At 47.4% G+C, this 21,481-nt stretch overlaps 1 protein-coding gene across 1 annotated transcript in view; it reads right to left on the reverse strand.

Moving 5' to 3' along the window:
* Tmem163 (transmembrane protein 163) overlaps positions 1-21,481 on the reverse strand; it is a 185,039-nt gene that overhangs the window by 12,838 nt on the left and 150,720 nt on the right. The window contains exon 5 of the mRNA XM_052736798.1: positions 19,776-19,872. Coding sequence (XP_052592758.1) covers positions 19,776-19,872 — 97 coding nt within the window. The remainder of the gene's footprint in view (positions 1-19,775; positions 19,873-21,481) is intronic.

Raw genomic sequence — 21,481 nt, forward strand, 5'->3', positions numbered from 1 at the left:
GATACAACCTAGAGTCACCAGGGAAGAGGGAGTCTCAACTAAGAAATTGCCTGGATTAGAATGATTGCGTTGTGTGTGTGTGTGTGTGTGTGTGTGTGTGTGTGTGTGTGTGTGTGTGTGTAGAGGGAGACAGGCAGGTAAGAGAGGGAGTGAAGAGAGGGGGGAGAGAGAGGGAGGGATGGAGAGGGAGAGAGGGAGAGGAAGGGAGAGAGAGAGGGAGAGAGGGAGAGGGAGAGAGGGAGAGGAAGGGAGAGAGAGAGGGAGAGAGAAAGGCAAGAGAGCCTTCTTCCATGGTCCCTGCTTGAGTCCCTCCCGTTTGACGCCCCTCAATGGTGGACTGTGATGTGACCAGGATAAGCCAATAGACCTTTCCTCCTCTAAGTTACTTTTGGTCATAGTGTTTTATCAAAGCAACATAAATCAAATCAGGCAGCGCCTGATCCATGCTAAAGGACATCTTATAAGAAGCCACCTCAGCCGGGTGGTGGTGGCGCACGCCTTTAATCCCAGCACTCGGGAGGCAGAGCCAGGCGGATCTCTGTGAGTTCGAGGCCAGCCTGGGCTACCAAGTGAGTTCCAGGAAAGGCGCAAAGCTACACAGAGAAACCCTGTCTCGAAAAACCAAAAAAAAAAAAAAAAAAAAAAGAAGCCACCTCATCTACTCTCAAATGCCTCTTGCCTTCCAAATAGCATGTGACAGTGGCTGTTGATCACGTGAGTGGCGTGTCTTTGTGAAGAGCTAATAATGGACAAACGAATTTTCCAACTGCATTGGTCCTAAAGTGTGAAAAACACCACCTTAGCTTGGCAGAACAAGCAGCTGGTAGAGGAATCCAAGAACTCAGCAGATTCTAGTGACTGAAAGCATGTTTCAGCTAGGTGGTAGCTCAGTCTGTAATGTGGTCCCCTTGCAAACAGGAAGGCCTGGTTTCCACCCCCAGAACCCGCACAGAAAAGCTGGGCATTGAATAATGCACTCATAATCCCAGAGCTGAGGAGGTGGAGACAGGTGGGTCCCTGGGACTCATGGGCCTAATGGGTGAGTTACAGGTTCAGTGAGAGACCCTGTCTCAAAAACACACCAGAGGAGAAAGCTTCTCTCCTACAGTCAGGAGGGATTCTTGACTCACACAGCAGCAGAGCTGGATCCAGGATTAGGGACCCAGGAATAGTGCAACTATTTCGCACTACAGTAAGGAAACAGACTTGGAGAACCAGGGGAGTGGGGGGAGAGTGGGGGGGCGTGGGGGATGGAGGGGAGTGACCTCAACCCATTGGCAAAGGGCAGCACTCTGAGTTTGTGTCTCCTGGCTCTCCCTCACATCCTAACCACGGCTAACCCACCTCTTCCAGTTCTTTCAGCCAAGACTGGAAGGTGGAGAAAATCACAGCTCTGCTTTTAAGACTCAAAGGCAATTAGGGAAGAGCCGATAAAACTTGAGCTAGGTGAGGATTCCAGTGCTGACATGTGACATCTGTCATTGTGTGCTAGGTTAAGGACCCTGTCAGCCAGACCAGGTTCTCCAGTTCACTCTTCTCCTGGAAGATCCCGGGCCCCAGGGTCACCTCAACTAACACTACTTGGGCTGGTAAATGAAGGTCCCCATGAGATAGGACTCTCTATTTCCACAACAGATCAGAAGATACCAGGCCAGCCAAAGCTACTGGATGGAGCTGACCCCTTGGCCTCCACCTGATGTTTTAATTCTGCTGCAGCCATGCTGACCTCCTCCTGGTCCCTCTGGTGTGGGCAGTGTGTTCCTATTTCCAGGCCTTTGCGTAGGCTCTTCTGTCTGCAAGTTCAGTGTGTCTTCGTGACCTACACTGTTCCTCCCATCATCTCCCTCTCTCTCCGAAAATATCACCTCCTCAATCAGGTGGTCCCTGGATGCAATCCTTCTCATGGTCAGATGGTTTTGCTCTTAGGTGGTGATGTCCCCCCTAGGGTCGTGCATTTGAACACTTTGGTCCCTGGCTGGCCGTGCTGTTTGGGTGGTTGTGGAATCTTTGACATGGATCCTTGCTGGAGGAAATGGGTCACCAGGGGGAGGCCTTCAGGTTTGATAGCACAGTCCTACTTTTCTGTCTGCGCTCTGCTTCCTGGCTGTAGCCACCGTGTGACCAACCATCTCGCACTCCCGCCACCATGCTTCCCCACTGTGGTGGTCTGTGTCCCTCTTCAACTGGAAGCCAAAAGACGCCCTTCCTCCCGTAAGTTGCTTCTGATCAGGCTTTCTGTCACAACAAGAAAAGTAAACATTATAGGGTCTCACAGTTTAGCCCAGGCTGGCCTAGAAATCACAGTATAGCCCAAGATGGTGGAGAACTCACAGGGATCACCCTGCTTTGGTCTCTTGGGTATTGAGATTACAGGCATGAACTACCATGACCAGCTTCCCTGGAGTTACATTTTTTTTTAATAATAATTTTCTCAAACACATTGCTTTACATTTAAAATCAACCTGAATTAAAAATGAATGAAATTGTAAACCCAGCTCCTCAACTGCCTAGCCACAATGTACATGTCTAATGTGGCTATTGGTTGTTACTCCACAGCACACACACCCAGTGTGCACACACACACACACACACACACACATACACCACACATATAACACACACACATACCATATATACACACCACACACACACACCACACAACACCACACACATACACCATATACACACCACCACACACCACACACCATACACACATACTGCACACACCACACATACACACCACACACATGCACACCACACACACACCACATACACACATAACCTACACCACACACACACACACACACACACACACACACACACACACACACATACCCCTGGAGGTTTTACTGTATAGTACTTCTTAGAAACACATGGACTTTTCCCTTTGAACTTGACATAGAGCAGAGAGTTGCTGACAAGTGTTATAGACAGGTACAAGACAGGGAGGGAGGGCTGCAGAGAAGTGGGCAAAAAGAGTTAGCCAGACAGGATCTGTAGATTTGAACTCAGCAGGTCACATTGCTAAGATCGTCAGGGTTGATAATATCCTGTCTCCCAAATGTACCTAGTGACTTTAGGTTTTTAAACATTATTACTCATTTTATTTTATTTTCCTGAGAAAGGGCTCATGTAGCCCAGGCTTCCACTATAAAGCAAGGGGTGATCTTGAGCTCTGACCCTTCGGCTTCCATCTCTGGGATTGTGTGTGCTGGGACAGACAGTATGTGCCATCGTGTATGTTTTCTTATTGAGGCGTAACTAACACTCAATAAAACACAAGGATTGCAGGCCTTGCAAGATGGCTTAGCAGGTAAAGGCACCTGCTGCTAGCCTGACCCTCCCTAAATTCAATCCCGGACCCATGAGAGAAGGAGGGGACCGACTCCCTCAGAATATCCCTGAACTCCACACTCTCACTGTGGCTCACATGCCCCACCCCACACTAAATAAATTGAAATATAATAAAACACTTTAATATAAAGATTTAGAGACTGAATCTGATTATATAAGTGGTAAAATACAAATAAATCCCCCCAAACACCCAGAAAGTTCCCTCATGCCCTCAACTCAGTCCCCTACAATTGCTTTATGACTTCAAGCCCATATATTAATTTCTGCTATTCTTAGATTTTATACAGTTGGCCACACAGTATGCATGTTTCAATCTGAATTCTTTTTTTCCTTTTTCTTTTTCATTTTTCAAGACAGGGTTTCTCTGTGTTGTCCTGGCTGTCCTGGATCTCGCTCTGTAGACCAGGCTGGCCTCGAAATCACAGAGATCCGCCTGCCTCTGCCTCCCGAGTGCTGGGATTAAAGGCGTGCCCCACCGCCGCTCGGCTCTCTTACCAGCGTGGTTTTGAGATTCCTGCGAGATGCTGCAGGTTTCAGTACCTGGTCGTGTGTGGTCCTCGTACTTATTCTACTGGTCTCAGCTCTGGCCACAAACAGTTGGGTTTTTTAGGTTTTTGTTTCATTAGTTTGTTTTTGCTTTTTGTTTTTATAATTCCACTAGGCTCCTTGTGCTTAAAGCATTTTTTTTTTTCCATTTAGGTTCCCAGTGGAGAAATTGTTACTACAAGGGGCTAATGAATTGGAGGGCAGCTGGTAGGGTCTGTTCTAGAGTTTTCTAGAGGAACAGAAATGATTTTATACACACACACACACACACACACACACACACACACACATACATATACATTACATACACATACTTACATTCACATATATACATATACATTATATATACATACATATACACACATACATAGATACGTAAATTAGATTGGCAGTGGCCAAGCCACAGTGACCATCTGTGCTATGTAAGACTGAGAACCCAGTAGCTGCTCAGTCCATGAGACTGGCTACCTCGGCAGTCCTGATCTGAAGTCCCGGTGCTGAAGACCTGAAGGACTCCTGAAGAGCGGCTGGTCTTTAGTCTACTTGGGACGCTGAAGAAGCTGGTTCTGATAACAGGGAAGGACGGTGGTAGCAGAGGGAACAGGAGAAGGCAGGGAGCACTGCCCATTCCAGGAGAGGGTCTTCGTTCTCAGTTAACCCTTCCTGGAGACTCCCTCACAGTCCTGCCCAAAGGTCAATTCCAGATACAATCCATCTGACAATCAAGACTGACCCTCGCAGGGTCTAGTGAGGGTTAATAACACTTCCCTTGTTTAGGAGGCCAGAAGCAGAGGTCAGAGAGAAAAGAGCAGAGATGGAGGCTTAGCTGCACTGCCTCCATCGGGGCCAACAACAGGCTCTTAGAAAGTCGGTCCAACAGCCTTGGCTGTCAGTGCGTCTCCATGCAACTCTGTGATATCTAACATGGAACTCTACCCTCTCTCACCCCGCCACTCACCCACCATCCCACCCATCGACACAGAGCGAGGCCATCTGATTGCATCTTCTCCATGATTCTCATCTTCCTTCACACATTTTCACACATCGTCAAGGAAGGCCTGCCTTTTGGCATTCAACACTATTTGCCGTCTACCAAGTTCAGAGTTTTGTGTCGGGCCACATTCATAGCTGTCCTGGGGCACAGGTGTCCCGTGGGTTGCAGGACACGACACTGGCCCGCAGCAGTTTCTAACACTGTATTACTGAGTTTCTCTGCCCTCCCGGGCGCCGCTCCCATTTCCCCCAGACAGCGGCATCTCAGAGCGTTTGTATTCCTGCCATCGCTCACAGGAAAACCTTGTGTTTAAAATGAAATTTTTTCAATAGTGTGTGCCAGTTGTCACCTCCTATACGGGGCTTATTCTTTATAGGCGGTGACAGTAACAGTTGAAACTCCGGGGCACAAAGAACTGTCGATACTAACATCAGACAGAGGCCGGATCTGCAAAGCCAACCCACCCTTCCCCTGCTGACCCCCACTTTCCTGTTCACAGGAGCTGAGGTGGGGAGAGAGGGCTCTGGAGACTCGCTTGCTTATGCCTGCAAAAAGGCATCCTTTGCCTTCCTAATGAGGACAGATTTCAAACCCTTCTGACACTGTATGTGTCAGAGTGCCACCAGGGCAATGCTCGCGCCTGCTGAATAATGCATGACGATCGATTTACGGCCCCAGGTGAAATTAAAACAGTCACGCTCATCTTCAGAACTTTTCCTCACCACCACCCTCCCCCGCCCCCTCAGAGGTGGGGAAATTGCACCAAGCACAAGCCTCCCTTCCCCCTGGTGATGAAACCATATTGACAAATTACCCTGTGTTCCTGGCTTGGGAATTTGTAAGTTAGCAATCAGACCATTCCGAAGTCAGGATGTCGAACACTGATGCTTGGATCAGTGGGTAAATAAATAGGGAACGCTGGGGGTTACTTGGGCATTGAGACAGACTGGGCCACCCCAGCCCTGACATTTCCTGGACAGACTGACAGGTGAGGCCCTGCCAGGTATAAGGAAGAGAGTGGGTGCCAACTTCCTGGGGTCCATGGAACTGAGATGGATGTGAGGGTCACAGGAACTCTCACAGGAAGACACAGGCTTGCCAGCAAAGGTGCTGTGATTGTCCAAGGGGGCAGCAGGGCATTCTGAGAGGCTGGGCTGACCCTGCCTGGTGCATCCTGGCTTCTGCTAAATGAGGCATCAGACACACTACTGCTTTCTCATAGGACGATGTGAATCTCTGGGACCATGGGCGTTGCCATGGATGCAGAGATGAGCCACCAGGCTGGGTTCACGCTTTCCTTCCCTGGTGACTACCTGGCTACACCCTCCTCCCCGGATGATCATGAGCATTTAAAGGAAGAGGCTCCTCTGGGATTTCTAAAAACATAACAGCACATAACCTGAGACCGTTTATCTTAATTGTCAACCTGATGGGATCTAGAATCACCTAGGAGACACACCTCTGGATATGTTTGTGAGAGAGTTTCTGGAGTGAATTAACAAAGATAACCAATTATATTGACATACAATTAACATTTTAAAGTATGCTCTGATAAAAAACTAAAATAAAGTATAAAAGAGATGTGGAGACTTATAAAAATTATAAATTGTTGCCTCTAGGAAAGAGGTTAGTTTTTTTTCTATTAATGAGCCTTGTAAAACAGTTGGCTATTTAGGGTGTGTGTGTGTGTGTGTGTGTGTGTGTGTGTGTGTGTGTGTGTGTGTGAACTTGAATAAAAATGAGAAATAAGCCCATCCTGCTTGCCCACCCCCATAATCTCAGCATCTGAAAGGTTGAAGCGGAAGAATTATAAATTCCTAGACTACATCGTGAGGTACTCCCCAGTCTCATCTTAAACATTTAAAGAGAATAGACTTCAGGACAGTAATTCTGGCTGTCTCTGTCAGAGTTCAACCTGAGAAAGTCAGCTAAAGGAACATATCTGCATAGGACGGAAGGCATCAGCTGAGGCGACTGTCATGAGTCTGTGGTCAGAAGGTCACAGGGCCGAGCAGCTGGGTGGTCAGAGCGGACGCTGATGCCCATAACAGGGGTGACCTCCTTTTCCTTAGCGACACCTGGGCTCAGTCTTTAGGGCCTTCAACCAGCGTTAGTGGGTTCACTGGGTGATTGACAGTTTCTCCATGCCACAGCTAGCAGAAGATTTCACTGAAAGGCCGAGGCCACTGGAGCATCCCACCACCACACCTTCATCCTCCCGGTCTGCTCCATGAGCTGGTCACCTGAGAGTTAGGTCAGGGATTGTCCCTCAGAACCTAAAACTACCACATACCTAGGAGACCCAGAAGTAGAAAAGTGGAGACACAAAGCCCGCCTCTATGCAAATCACCTCGGCCAGCCCCTCCCACAGGTGAGCACGGCATGGCTCTTGTCATTTGAGAACAAAACAGATAATGCTATTAGCTGGAACTGGCTGGGTGGCTCAGCAGCTAAGAGTGCTTGCTGCTCCCCCAGAGGACCCGAGTTCAGTTCTGAGGACGCACGCTGAATGGCTCACAACCACCTGTAACTCCAGCTCCAGGGGATCCAACACACTCTTCTGGATTGTGTTCACGAGGCGTATGTTCACACAGACACAGACACGTACTCATAAATAACAATTGGATAAATGCTACTAGCCGAGACTCAAAAGGAAAAATGTATGTGATAGAATTCCTGGCCACTCCCCCAGCTATATGTCCACACATGTGCTGTCCAGGAGCCAGGCATGAGGCTTAGTCATTCCAGGGCCTTCCGTCCTATGTAATCCGTGTGCTGTGTGGTCACCTAATTGGAGTGCAGCATGATCACGTAATCTATATGCATGCATGGTGTAGCTACATAAGCCCATATGCACATGTGCAGGGGGGTAGGGGGTAGGAATCCATAAAAAGCGGGTCACAGACCCCTCCCCCTCTCTCTCTGCACAACCATTTCCACAGGCCTAAGCACTCCGCTCTGTTCCTTCTCTTAATAAACTCTCATAGTGGGTTTTGTCGTGCCTCGTGGCTTTTCCTCATGGTAAACAGTACCGCATAATAACAGTATGTACATACAGCTTATTTAGCTACCCCAAACCCACTCATAGTCACATGATCAGTCAATGCCTTGAATGTGGGGAGCACTCTGAGGTAAACCCTTCTTTGCCAGTCTATTCTGCTTTTCCACGGACACTGAAGAGTCCACTGAGGGCTTCCTGGGAACCTTCCTGATTCCCTGAAAGACAAGATCCTATTGGTTGTTGATCTTCCTAATCTGGGCCAGCCTTGAACACACCTGAATTTGTTCAGTCACCAAACACTCAGTTCTTCCTGGGGAGACAGCAAGTCCAGCTTCTCAAAGGCCTTATAATCCACTCTCTGCTTCTCTCTCTATGTGTAAACTCCAAGACCTGGGAAATAAACCACCACAAATAACAACCAGAAAAGTTCCAGAACTCTACTGCAGTGTGCTAATAGTTACTGCACACATCAGCATGAGGACAGGCTGTTTTGGGACCTGCCTGGAGATGCAGCTCAGTTAACAGAGCGCCTGCCTGGCAAACGTAAAGTCCTGAGTTCAGTGCCCAGCAGTGCATCAGCCATGCATGCTGGCACGCGCCTGTAATCTCAGCACTTGGGAAGTAGAGGAAAGAGGTTATCCTTGTCTACATAAGGAGTTCAAAGCCAGCCTCGGCTAACTGAGTGTCACAAAAACACACCTAGACTGAGGCTGAGGCTAATAGTGTTTGAGAATTACGTATGAAGACAGCCAGCTGGTGGCAGGCAGAACTCAGGGCACAGCTGCCTTCACTGGGGAAGACTGGGAAGGCCAACAGCTCTTAGCAGCTGTTTCCTCTAACAACCCTACATGCACATGCGCATACACACACACACACACACACACACACACACACACCATCGACAGGGGAGAAGGTCAGGGGTCAAGCCCCCACAGCCACTCTGGTTTGTTTTTTGTCTTTTTCTTGGTCTTAGATTTTTTTTTTTACTCCAGAGACTGAGATAATCAGAGAGAGAAAGCGAGAGAGAGAGAGAGAGAGAGAGAGAGAGAGAGAGAGAGAGAGAGAGAGAGAGGAGAAAGAGAGAGAGAAACAGAGTCTTTGTAACCCAGTGTCCCAAAAACTGTATCCCAGAACAATATCCAATGTTCCCCCAACAACGTGGTTACATGTGCGGCTTTGTGAGCAGACACTCATATTTTGGCCACAGGCCGAATATTCTAAAGAAAAGGGCGTTTTCCACGTGACATGAGGGCAGAGCCCAGACCTTTACAGTAAGGGCTCTCATTTCTACACGAATACACTTCCCACTGCTTTGCAGTGCTAGGTCTTACTGTGTGCGCTGTATAAACAGGGCATTTTAGTGCGAGCTTAAGACATAAAACAAGCATTCAGTAGGAGTCTCTTCACTGACTAAACAACAGTCCCAAGTGCAGAAATGTTCTGAGGCCGGAGGTCTCATCCTCTATGCAGGGAAGCGAATGGGGAAAAAAAAAATTTATACTGCAGCATCAAATAGCTTTTGAAATCATGTTTTCTTTTTCCTTTCTCCAAATGATAATGCACTTTCAAAACGTCACAGAGAAACAAGCATTAAGTTAGTTAGTTAGTTAGAAAAACAAGTTCCAAGAGATGAGAGTTTCCCAGGGAAAAGGTGTGGGACTAGAGAAGTACTCCATGTTAATACCACAACCTGCAGACGTTGATCAACACTACTGCTCTTTGTGTGTGTGTGTGTGTGTGTGTGTGTGTGTGTGTGTGTGTGTGTGTGCTGTGTTGTTTTCGTTTTCTCAGATTTGTTTCATTTTTATTTATGTGGATTTATGAATGTCTCTGTAGAGTGTGTGTGTGTATGTGTGTGTATGTGTGTGTGTATGTGTGTGTGTGTGTGTGTATGTGTGTGTGTATGTATGTAGGTGCCCTCAGAGGTCACAAGAGGGAGTCAGGGCCCCTGAAGCTGGAGTTGTGGGCAGTTGTGAGCTGCCTGACATGCGTGCTGGAAACGGAGCTCCAGTCCTCTGCAAGAGCAGCAGTGCTCAGCCTCTGAGCCATCCTCCAGCCCGGTTTGTTTTCTGAGACAGACTCTTTCTGGCAGTGCTGGCTGCCCTGGGGCCCCGTATGTAAACCAGGCTCTGGTAGAAATCCTCCTGCCTCTGCCTCCCAAGTGCTGGGATTACAGGCATGTGCTACCACACCTGGCCTGTGTGTGTGTGTGTGCATGTGTGTGCACGTGTGTGAGTGTGTGTAAGTGTGCTTGTGTGTGTGAGTGTGCATGTGTGTGTGTAAGTGTGCTTGTGTGTGTGTGTGTGTGTGTGTGTGTGTGTGTGTGTGTGTGTGTGTAGGGGGAGCTGCTAGCATGGAACCCAGGGCCTTATACAGGCTACACAAGTGCTCAATCCACATCATCAGTATCCTTAAATACACAGATTCCCCTTGAACAGGAGCGGGCAGGGTGGGGTGGCTGGCAGCTGGAGAGAAATGAAAATATCTTCTTCCCTTTTTTTGTCAGAGCAGTCCCACAAGATGGGTCTTTGTGACGCTAATCAAGTTTAAAATCTACTCTGAAGGGGGCAGGGGTTGTTTCCAGTCATTGAGAATGGGGGAAGGCCCTAGACCTGGAACTGACTCGGAATCTTCTGTAGGACTGGGGTCTCTGGACTGTTTCTCACACAGCCATCTTTAGACGCTCTTTATAGAGGCCAGCTTTGCATCCTCAGTCCTCGGGGAGACCTTTGATCAGCTGTCGGAAACATGTCCACTCACTGTCTCTGAGGCTGCATATCATCCCTATCACAGGCTAGCGCTGACATTTTCTCCCTTCAGCCAAGAACGTGTCTTTGTTCTAAGATGATGGCAGGTCCGACGCCTCCACCCACTTCAGAAATGCCTCCAAGGTCTAATGAGACATCAAGCTAAAAAACGCCATTTTTGAGGAAGAAAGCACAAAGATACCTATTATAACAGAATAAAGCAACAATGGTGGGTTGCTCACAGATTTGTCAAACTGATTAAAAGCAGATTCCCCAAGCCAGGAAGAAGACCAGTTGGAGACTCCTGAGTCATTTCCCAGGAAACCAGAGCTGACAGTTAACTCCCAGTTCTTCTAAGAGAGCAGAAGGACTGCCTGTCCACACTTCAGAAGCTGATGGAGATGGACACTCAGGAGCCCAAGCTACATGGGATGTGCCATGAAGTCAGTGTGGTTCTGCCACAGCTCCTCTGGGGATGGCTGATGTATTTAGTTCACTGTTTTGCTTTCCTGTCTAATCAAACACATTGTCTTCTTACATTATCTATTTATAGTATAGGTAAACCAACAGGACTGTCAGCAAAGTGTCTGGGTCACACTTGGGAGAGCAAAAGCTGCCTTCATAACAACTCATTTGTCCTCTGTAGATCTCAGTGGGACTCCTAGCTGGCCTCCCAATGGGAGGTCATTTGTGGCTGAGCACAGCCTCTGTGTTTCAAGTACACATTTCGATCAACATTGACATATTCTGTGACTGTGTATTCTTCTAGGTGTGTGTGTGTGTGTGTGTGTGTGTGTGTGTGTGTGTGTGTGTGTGTGCAAGCACGTGGGGGTCAGAGGTCAACTTCAAATGTCATTCCTCAGGACCCAGCTACCTTTTAAAAGATAGTTAGTGTGTGTGTGTGTGTGTGTGTGTGAAAGAGAGAGCACCTATGTGCATGTGTGTACAGGTGTACATGCCTGTACTTGCATGGAAAGGCCAGAAGAGCCCCTGGCGTCTTTCTCGGTGACTCTCCACCTATGTTTGAGGAGGGGTCTCTCCCTAACCTGGGTTCGTATCTAGGAAGGACCTCTTGTCTCCAGCCCCCTCAGAGCTGGGGCACAAACATTTGCTTTGCAAAGACACCTGTTTGTTATGTGGGTGCGGGACCCTAACTCCAGTGCTCACAACTGCCAAACTGGCACTGTTTATCACAACCATCTCCCAGTCCCGCCATGCTATTGAGACAGAATCTCTCACTGACCTGGGGCTCTCCAGGTAGGCCAGGCTGGCTGTCCAGCAAGCCCCAGGTCACACCTGTCTCAACCTCCTCAGCCCTGAGGTGACAGATGTATGCCGCCACACCGGGGTTTCCAAATGTGGGTTCCAGGGGTTAAACTCAGGTCCTCGTATAAAGCGAGCACTTTACTAACCAAGTCAGCTTTTTGGCTTTTGTTTGTTTGTTTGTTTGTTTTATTTTTTAAATGAATGTCTTTTTTTAAAAAAAAAAAGATTTATTTATTATTATTATGTATACAGCATGTATGACTGCATGCCAGAAGAGGGCACCAGATCTCATTACAGATGGTTGTGAGCCACCATGTGGTTGCTGGGAACTGAACTCAGGACCTCTGGAAGAGCAGTCAGTGCTCTTAACCGCTGAGCCATCTCTCCAGCCCCACTTCTTGTTTTTTAAGTATTCATCAGTTCAATTCCCAGTTTAAATGTGGAGTTCTGTTGGACAGCATATCATGTTGGAAGATGAACCTCCGATGCCGATGGAGGACCCAGGAATCACAGGCCAGGAAAGCGCCTACGGCATTATCCAACCCGAGCTGAAGAGCATCCCTGCAGGCATTTCTGGCATGTTCCACACAGTCTGACCCCCCACACTGAAGATATGACAAGGCCTACAGTCTTCCTTAGAAGCCTCTCCTCAGCCAGCAGCAGCCACTCAGTAGCGGCGAGCTAAGCACATCTGAAGGGCTTCCGTGTTTAACGAAGCCCAATGCCTTGTATTTGTTTTCATCGACAAGGTAACATTAGCATTGGTCTTCTATAAAACAAGAAACTGGGGCAGACAAAGATCAAACAATCTACCCTAGGTTCTCCCCGTGAGAGAGGCAGGATTAGATCCATGCAAAAAACAGCTCTCACCTCAAAGGGAAAAAGAGACAGCTTGTTCTGCAGCCAAAAAAGAATGATGTTGGCCCAGGAACACTGATTCAGGTTACCCCAAGTTCCATGCTCCAACTGCTAACAGTTCCATGCCATTCTTAAAGATTATTAATAGTATTATTACTCTCTATGTTTTTGTGTTTGTGTGCACATGTATGTTTGTTTATGTGTGTGTTTGTGTGTGTGATGTGTGTGTGGCGTGTGTGTGTGGTGTGTGTGTGTATGTGTGTGATGTGTGTGGTGTGTGTGTGTATGTGTGTGATGTGTGTGTGGTGTGTGTGTATGTGTGTGTGTGTGTGTTTGTGTGTGATGTGTGTGTGTTTGTGTGTGTGATGTGTGTGTGGTGTGTGTGTGTGTGTGGTGTGTGTATGTGTTTTGTGTGTTGTATATGTTCTGTGTGTATGTTTGCCCTGAGGACACGTGGAACCTTTAGAAATGCACTCCCCAATGAGACCCTCACTTCAGAAGGCCAGTGAGACACTTAGTGGCCAGCAAGGCCAGGAAAGCACCCCTTTAGGCCCGTGTTCCTGCTGTTTCCTTCTGTCAAGTGCCTGTGTCTCTACACCGGCAGTTCTCAACCTGTGGGTCACGACCCCTTTGGGGTCACATGACCCTTTCACAGGGGTCATCTAAGACCATCAGAAAACACGAATATTTACATTACAATTCCTAACAGGAGCAAAATTACATTTGTGAAGCAGCAAGGAAACTAAACTTCATGGTGGGGCTCACCACAGCATGAGGAACGGGATAAACGGTCACAGCATTAGGAAGGCTGAGAACCACCGCTCTACAGCCGTGCTCCAGGGAATCCACTGGCAGGGGCAGGCTGAGGGGAGGTAAAGGCAGGGAGGGATGCTTCCACTGGACAAGTGGCCAAGCCAGGGAAGCAGGTATGGAGGTCAATACAAGCGCAGATGGCAGGCGGGCAGTGACAGGGAAAAGGATGAGTTTCCGGTTTAAAAAACTTCATGTATCTGCTTAGTGTGGGGGGCGGGGCACACACGTGCCAAGGGTCATATGTGAGGAGCAGGAAAAGGGGAGGGAGGAGAAAGAAGGGAGAGAGGAAGGAGAGAGGAGGGAGGGAAAGGGGGAGGGGTAGAGAAAGGGAAGGGGAAGAGGGAGGAGACATTCTAAAGGGCTAAGTCCTGAAAACCAATGGACAGCAGAGACACGCAGACCCGTGGAACTAGCAGCTAGCAACTGGGAGGCGGGAGGCGGCCTGCAGAAAAGAGCAGGGCTCAGACCCAGACTCTGCCATCAGCCACGACAACCTTAGCCTTCAGCTTTCAGAGCCCGCGAGGCTACAAAAAAAGTACATCACCTGCCCTGCGTCATCAGAGCAGGTGCGGTGGGACTCTTTCAAAGCAACCCAAGATCGAAAGAAATGAAAGAATAAAACAATCCATCTTGGCATTAAACAACGAAGATACATCAACTGGAAAAAAAAAACAAAACAAAACACTAAGATTCAGTGGGTAAGGTAATCAGAGGCCCAGATTTCTTAAGGATGCTCACGTTTGTTCAGAAGTTGTTTTCATTCTTTTTATTTTTGTTTATTCATTCATTTGTTTGTTTTAGAGACAATATTTCATGTAGCCCCAGCCACCCTCAAACTCAACCGTCTAGCTGAGGATGACCTTGAACTTCTGATCCTCCTGTCTCCACCTCCCAAGTGCTGGGACTACAGGAGTGAGCCACCATCCCTAGTTCAAGACTGTGCTGGGATTGGAACCCAGGCAAGGCAAGCAGTCTACCGACCGAGTCACAGCCCTGTCACTAGATGTTGTTTTTGTGTCGAAAATAAGGAAATAGCAAGCTGCTGGCATCAGGCAGGTGTTCGCTTACGTTCTACACACACGGCCTCCTCCTGCCCCATCTAGAATCAGAACAGCACAGAGTTGGAGAGAAGCCTCCAGAATCTGTGTCATTGACCAAAGGTGTGGCGGAAGGGGGAGGGGGAAGGCTTAGGCCCTTTTCTCAGGCAGCCTGGCCACACAACCCCCACAGGCCCGCTTCGGGGCTCGCAGGAGAACTTCCTCTTCCAGACAAACCCCAAAGGACTGGTGATGCCCTGGAGGTTCAGAGCTAGCTGACTTCACAGCTGGGTAACTCCTGGCTACACGGATTTCTAGTGGAACACTGGCCTGTTGTGGGCTGGGGAGTGGATATGAAGAGGACCTGAGTTCAGATCTCAGAATCTACATCTAAAGCCAGTTATAACCTAAAAGCAGAGCAGCACCCCAGGGGAGGGAAGTGGAGACAAGATCCCGAGGGCTGGCTCGCCACCAGCCTAGATGAAAGACAGCGAACTCCAGGTCAGTGAGGGACCCAGTCTCAAGGGAATAGTGTAGCTGAAAGTTTTTCCTGTGTCCTGCCTGGCCCGAGGTCAAGGACAAATCTTTCTCACCCACCAGTCCCGCAGCCACTCAGACCCAATTAAACACACACAGGCTTATATTATTTTTAAACTATGGCCATTAGCTCAGACTACTACTGACTAGCTCTTACGCTTAGCCCATCTCTGTTCATCTATATGTTGCCATGTGTTCTGTGGCTTTACCTGTGTGCCATTACATGCTGCTCTCTGGATGGCGGGCTGGCATATCCTGACTCAGCCTTCCTCTTCCCAGAATTCTCCTTGTCTGTTTATCCTGCCCATACTTCCTGCCTGGCTACTGGCCAATCAGCTTTATTTATCAACCAATCAGAGCAACACATTCACAGCATACAGACCATCCCACAGCAGAATAGAGCAACAGAGAATACACAATGTCCTCCTCTGGTCTCACAGGCATGTACACCCTCACATATGTACACACACACACACACACACACACACACACACACACACACACACATTCTTGTACTGAGTCTCATTCAGAGAACTGCATAGCTGAATTGAAGGCAACTGGTTTTGATTTTCGCTTCGGTTTTAAGACAAAGTCTCGTGTATCTTAGTATCCCAGTCTGGACTTAAACTTACTGTGTAGCCGAGGATGACCTCCAGCCCCTGATCCTCCAACCTCTACCTATGCCGGGGTATGAGACAGGTGTGCACTTCCAGACACAGTTTGTATGGTGCCGGGGCTCAAACCCAGGCTTTCATACTTGCTAGGCCAGTATTACCCATGGAGCCACACACAGCCTCCAGCCTTGCTCCTGTCCAGGCAGAACGGAGCTGGGAAAATGCAGCCTGGATTTGAGGGGAGGGGTTAAGGTGTGATTGGGAGGGACACCCATCACCTGGAAGCCCTGAAGAGTACGGTCCCTGGTTTGGTCCAGGCTCTACCAGAAATAGCAAGTCCCTGAGTGCAGCTCAGACTTCCCTTGTCCTGTGTGAAATTATCTGTTCACTCAAACCAGGTTTTCAATTTCTTTTCCATTAGTTCCTGCATGTGTGCTGTGTGTGTATGAGTGTGTGTGTGTGTGTGTGTGTGTGTATGTGTGTGTGTGTTCAGGTGTGTGTGTTATCATATGTGTCTGTGTGCAGGTGTGCGTGTGTGTGTGTGTTCAGGTGTGTGTGTTATCATATTGTCTGTGTGCAGGTGTGTGTTATACACATGTGTCTGTGTGCAGGTGTGTGTTATACACATGTGTCTGTGTGCAGGTGTGTGTTATACATAGGTGTCTGTGTGCAGGTGTGTGTTATACACAAGTGTCTGTGTGCAGGTGTGTGTGTTATACACGTGTGTCTGTGTGCAGGTGTGTGTTATACACATGTGTCTGTGTGCAGGTGTGTGTGTTATATATAGGTGTCTGTGTGCAGGTGTGTGTTGTACAGAGTTGTCTGTGTGCAGGTGTGTGTTATACATAGATGTCTGTGTGCAGGTGTGTGTTATACATAGGTGTCTGTGTGCAGGTGTGTGTGTTATACATAAGTGTCTGTGTGCAGATGTGTGTGTTATACACAGGTGTCTGTGTGCAGATGTGTGTGTTATACATAGGTGTCTGTGTGCAGGTGTGTGTCTTATACATAGGTGTCTGTGTGTAGGTGTGTGTTATACATAGGTGTATGTGTGCAGGTGTGTGTTATACATAGGTGTATGTGTGCAGGTGTGTGTTATACATAGGTGTATGTGTGCAGGTGTGTGTGTTATACATAGGTGTATGTGTGCAGGTGTGTGTGTTATCATATGTGTCTGTGTGCAGGTGTGTGTGTTATACACAGGTGTCTGTGCAGGTGTGTGTATTATACACAGGTGTCTGTGTACAGGTGTGTGTTATACATAGGTGTCTGTGTGCAGGTGTGTATGTCATACACAGATGTCTTTGTGCAGGTGTGTGTGTTGTATATGTGTGTCTGTGTGCAGATGTGTGTTATACATAAGTGTCTGTGTGCAGGTGTGTGTGTTGTACATAGGTGTCTGTGTGCAGGTGTGTGTCTTATACATAGGTGTCTGTGTGCAGGTGTGAGTGTTATACATATGTGTCTGTGCAGGTGTGTGTGTGTGTTATACATATGTGTCTGTATGCAGATACTCCACACATACAGGTGTGTGTGCCAGGGACTGTCATCAGGTATTATCCTCTTTCACTCCCTATCTTATCTTGACTAGTCAGGGTCTCTCGCTGAACCCAGAACTCACCCAGCATGGGGACCTGAGTTCAATCCCCAGAACCCACATGAAAGCCTGGGCCTTGTGGCACACGCGTGTAACCACAGTGCTGGGGAAACAGAGACAGGTGGATCCCTGGGGCTCAGTGGTCAACCATTTTAACCAAATCGGTGAACTCTAGGACAGTAAGAGAGCCTGTCTCAAAGGAGAGGGACAGCATTGCTGAACGTAACATTTGAGGTTGCCCTCTGACCTCCACACACATGCACATCCTCACGCATGCCCACGCTCCCACATGTATTAAAAATAAATCATTTTCTGTGCCCTGGTAGTGTTAACTGTCCCTGAGTGCTGCTAAGGCAAACAGTAGCCTTTGCTGCAGCAGCTCAGACACTCCTGGTTAACTTGTCATGATACTAAAAAGCTTAAAGATAAAACCAAACATGTGCAGGATATCCACAAAGTGGTATGATTTATAATTTTTCACTCTCATCCAGGAACTGATAAAAGACTGCAGTAACCTTAGGTTCTCCAAGGACAGGGCCCATCTTGGGTATGACCACATGGCCTTTCACCCTTTAAACCTGATGTGGGGCAGCTCATTAGACACTGATAGAGTGAGACAGGATTGAAATCACTGTGCTTCTTCACCTCTCCTAAGAGCTTCTGTACCACAGGGTTAGGAGTGACTGCCCACAGCTGAAGGTTCTTCTGCTATCGAGAGAGAGCCAAGGAGCATTTCTTTAGAGGCCTGTAGGCAAAGTCATCCATCCCGTGACATTATGCCTGCTGGAAATGAATCTTTAATATCTGAATAAATGAATGTGTCAACTGGTACAGTGCTGAAAAGTCCTACCTAGTAACATTTCCTCAAGCTCAGATGTATTCATAACCTCTGAAAAATGCAGGGTGTCACCTACCTGAAGTGTAACATACATAATCACCCTGGGTGCCTTCTACGTTAAGCAGATTCATATTCTAGCAGAATGGGTCATGTGACATAAGATTTGTTGGGGAAGAGGATAAATAGGTTTAAGATCTGCAGCAACTGGGCAGACCGTGGGGAGATAACTCAGTCCTTATGAGAGGGAGAGCCCAATCATGGAAGCAGTTGTAGTATTTTCTCAAGCTAACTCACTCCTGAGAATGACTGAGTACCTTAAACAAGTTTTCACCTTTCCTTCTGTTGTTTCCTGAGAGATCAGAGGACCAGTCTCAGGCCGACTTTGGTAATAAACAACAATCAAAGTGCTGATGGACTATAAAAGAGACAGTTTCAAGAGAGAGAAGAAACAATACAAGCAGCCACTTGGATGCCTCTACTCAACGTGATAGAATATCCCTTTAAGTTTTCATTAACTCTGTGTGTGTGTGTGTGTGTGTGTGTGTGTGTGTGTGTGTGTGTGTGTGTATGTGTGTGTGTCTGTCTGTCTCTGTCTGTCTCATGTCTTTCTGTCTATCTCTCTCTGTCTCTGTCTCCCCCCACCCCTACACATACACACAGGGGGAGTATTACCCTCAAGATGACACAGGATCTATAAGAAACAGACTGTGGACAGTTACATAGATATTTCCTCCAAACTGAAACATTCCCTCCTGGAGCAAGGCTCTTTAAGACCCGGGAAGTAAAAGACACCTACAAAGTTCAGGAAGTCAACAAAACTCACAAGTCTCAGGAAGCTCCTGAAATTTACAAGATTCACAAGGTCCTACCCCTAAAGTTATACAAGCATTACACAATAGGTCATCCAAAAGATAAATGCACAGTCTCCCTAATCATTCTGACATATCTAAAATGGTGTGTTGTGGTCAAGCCGAAATCCAAACACATCCTACAAGCCAGTGTTTCTTCTTTACATTGTCATGAACCCAAATGTGAAAAATTACAGTGGCAGCATCTTCATCACCTAGTAACCAAATCAGTTGCCTTCTAGGAAGGAAGAGTTAAAGTAATGACCAGAGGAGGACAATATGGTGAGAAACATCTCTGTCAGAAATTGTGTCTTCTAGTTTGTATATCTAGACATCAGTCGTGCTAGGAAACCTAATGGAAATAGATTTACATACTGCACTGAGGTGCAAAAGAAAAAAGAAATGTTTCTTATTACAGCATCATTAGATGGATTCAGCAACAGATTGGATCACAGCTGCATAAATACAATTCTTTTTTAAGAAAAGAAAGACATTTTGCTTTAAAACTTGTCAAAAGGCCTAAGGAACAGGACACAGACATGAGTACCAGCTCAACTATATGGAGTCTCATCTGACCCAGAACTTCACTATGCTGTCATTTGTGTTCCTGCAAAGAGTTCTTCTGTCCCCTAAAACGGCTTCCCCTTCCCTACCCACTGCAGCAGACCTGTGTGAGAATCAGGGTGCAACCTTCAGGGAAGAACGTTAGGAAAGAAGGACCTTACCACTTCAGGGAGCAGCCTCGTTGAAAGGTCATGGATGGCTTTGACCACTATGCATACAGATGACAGAAGAAAGATCACCCCCAAGATGACACAGGCTCTGTAAGAAAAAGAACATGGATCGTTGTGTAGTTATTTCCTCTAAATTAAAATATTTCCCCCTGGAAGGAGGCTCATTAATCCTCAGAAAGTAAAGGACACTTAAAAGTTTTAGGAAGTCAATGAAACTCACAGGTCTCAGGAAACTCCTGAAGCTTACAAGACTTGCAAGGCCCCTTCTCAAATGTTACATGAACAGTAACAATTGCTTAGAAGATGTGACTTTTTTCAGTGGAACTGCCTGAAAGTTGTATAGGGAGCTCCTGGGGTGCGGCTTTTGCTGACTTGTCACCCATGTGGGGTGAGTTTTTCAATGATGCAGCTGCCTTTGGTCAAACTGTACTCCGATAAGTAACCCCAGGGAAACTCATTGTTCACTAATCTACATAGATGGAATAATTTCTTTGGCATGTTGTCAATCCCTTATCTGGAATGGATCCCAGGGGTTGGCTGAGAAGTTAATATAAACAAACCAGTGAGCACGAGGTTCAGTGAAAGACCCTATCTCAAAAAGTGACACACACACACACACATACACACACACACACAGAGAGACAGAGACAGATAGAGAGACAGAGAGACAGAGACAGAGAGAATATGTCCCTTAGGTAATAATACATGTCTTCCATTTCCCAGTGTCTACAGTAGCATGTAGCAGATGTCCTGGGTGCATCTGTTGAGTGGATATGACCAACTAACTAGTTAGCTAACCAAACCAATAACTAACCATTACTCGTTTACCTACCTGGGAGTTTCTTACCATGGAGTCTGAGGCAGCATTGTTTGCTTTCCAATGGGTCTGAGGAGAGGAGGGGGACTCCTAACCTTCATTCCTGTACCCTCAAACTAGCCACATCGTAAAGCAGCTCTAAAGTATAATGGAAACTCAAAAGAAGTTTGCCACCCAGTTTCTTAAAGTTGGACCTTGTAAACTACAGCCTACCTTGTGTGGACACTATCAGTATACACAAGAATATGCTCAGATTTTTACTAAAATCTCCTTTTCTTCTTCTTTTCAGTGTGCTGCAGACTTGAAAATCATAGCCCCTGCTTCCCAAAACTGTGTTAGGTCCTGTGTGTCAGAGCCCTGCTGCTTCTGCAGCCCAAAGTGCCTATGAATAGCTCAGGCTGCAATGCTATTTTTTAACATTATATTAATAATATATTGTGTTTACACAGCAGCTTTCTCCTCAGGCACTCAGAGTTCTGCACATCGGCTCCCAAATCCCCTGGAGGGCTCCTCACATCCAGGTGTTTGTTTTTGTGCAGTTTATGAATGGGGAGGGTGATGTGTGTTTCATTAACACAAGGAGACAAAGTCAGAGAGAACAGGGGTAGGAGGCTTGGTTCAAGGTCAGGCAAGGCTTTGAGTTCTACCCAGAAAGAGAGCCTGAGGGGTGGGGGAGGGGGGGTTCCGTGGGTAAAATGTCTGCTGCACAAGCATGAGGAGCTGAGTTTGGATCTCCAGCACCCATAAAAGGAAAGACAGGCTGATCCCTGGGGCACACTGGCCAACCAAGTAGCTGAATCAGTGGGCTCTGTAGTCAGTGAGAGATCTTGTCTCAAAAACGAAGTGTACAGGGGCTGGAGAGCTTGCTCCACAGTTGGGA

This window comes from Peromyscus californicus, unplaced genomic scaffold (assembly GCF_007827085.1).
Source record: "Peromyscus californicus insignis strain IS unplaced genomic scaffold, ASM782708v3 Scaffold_14__1_contigs__length_90479793_seg_2, whole genome shotgun sequence".
Lineage (NCBI taxonomy): Eukaryota > Metazoa > Chordata > Mammalia > Rodentia > Cricetidae > Peromyscus > Peromyscus californicus.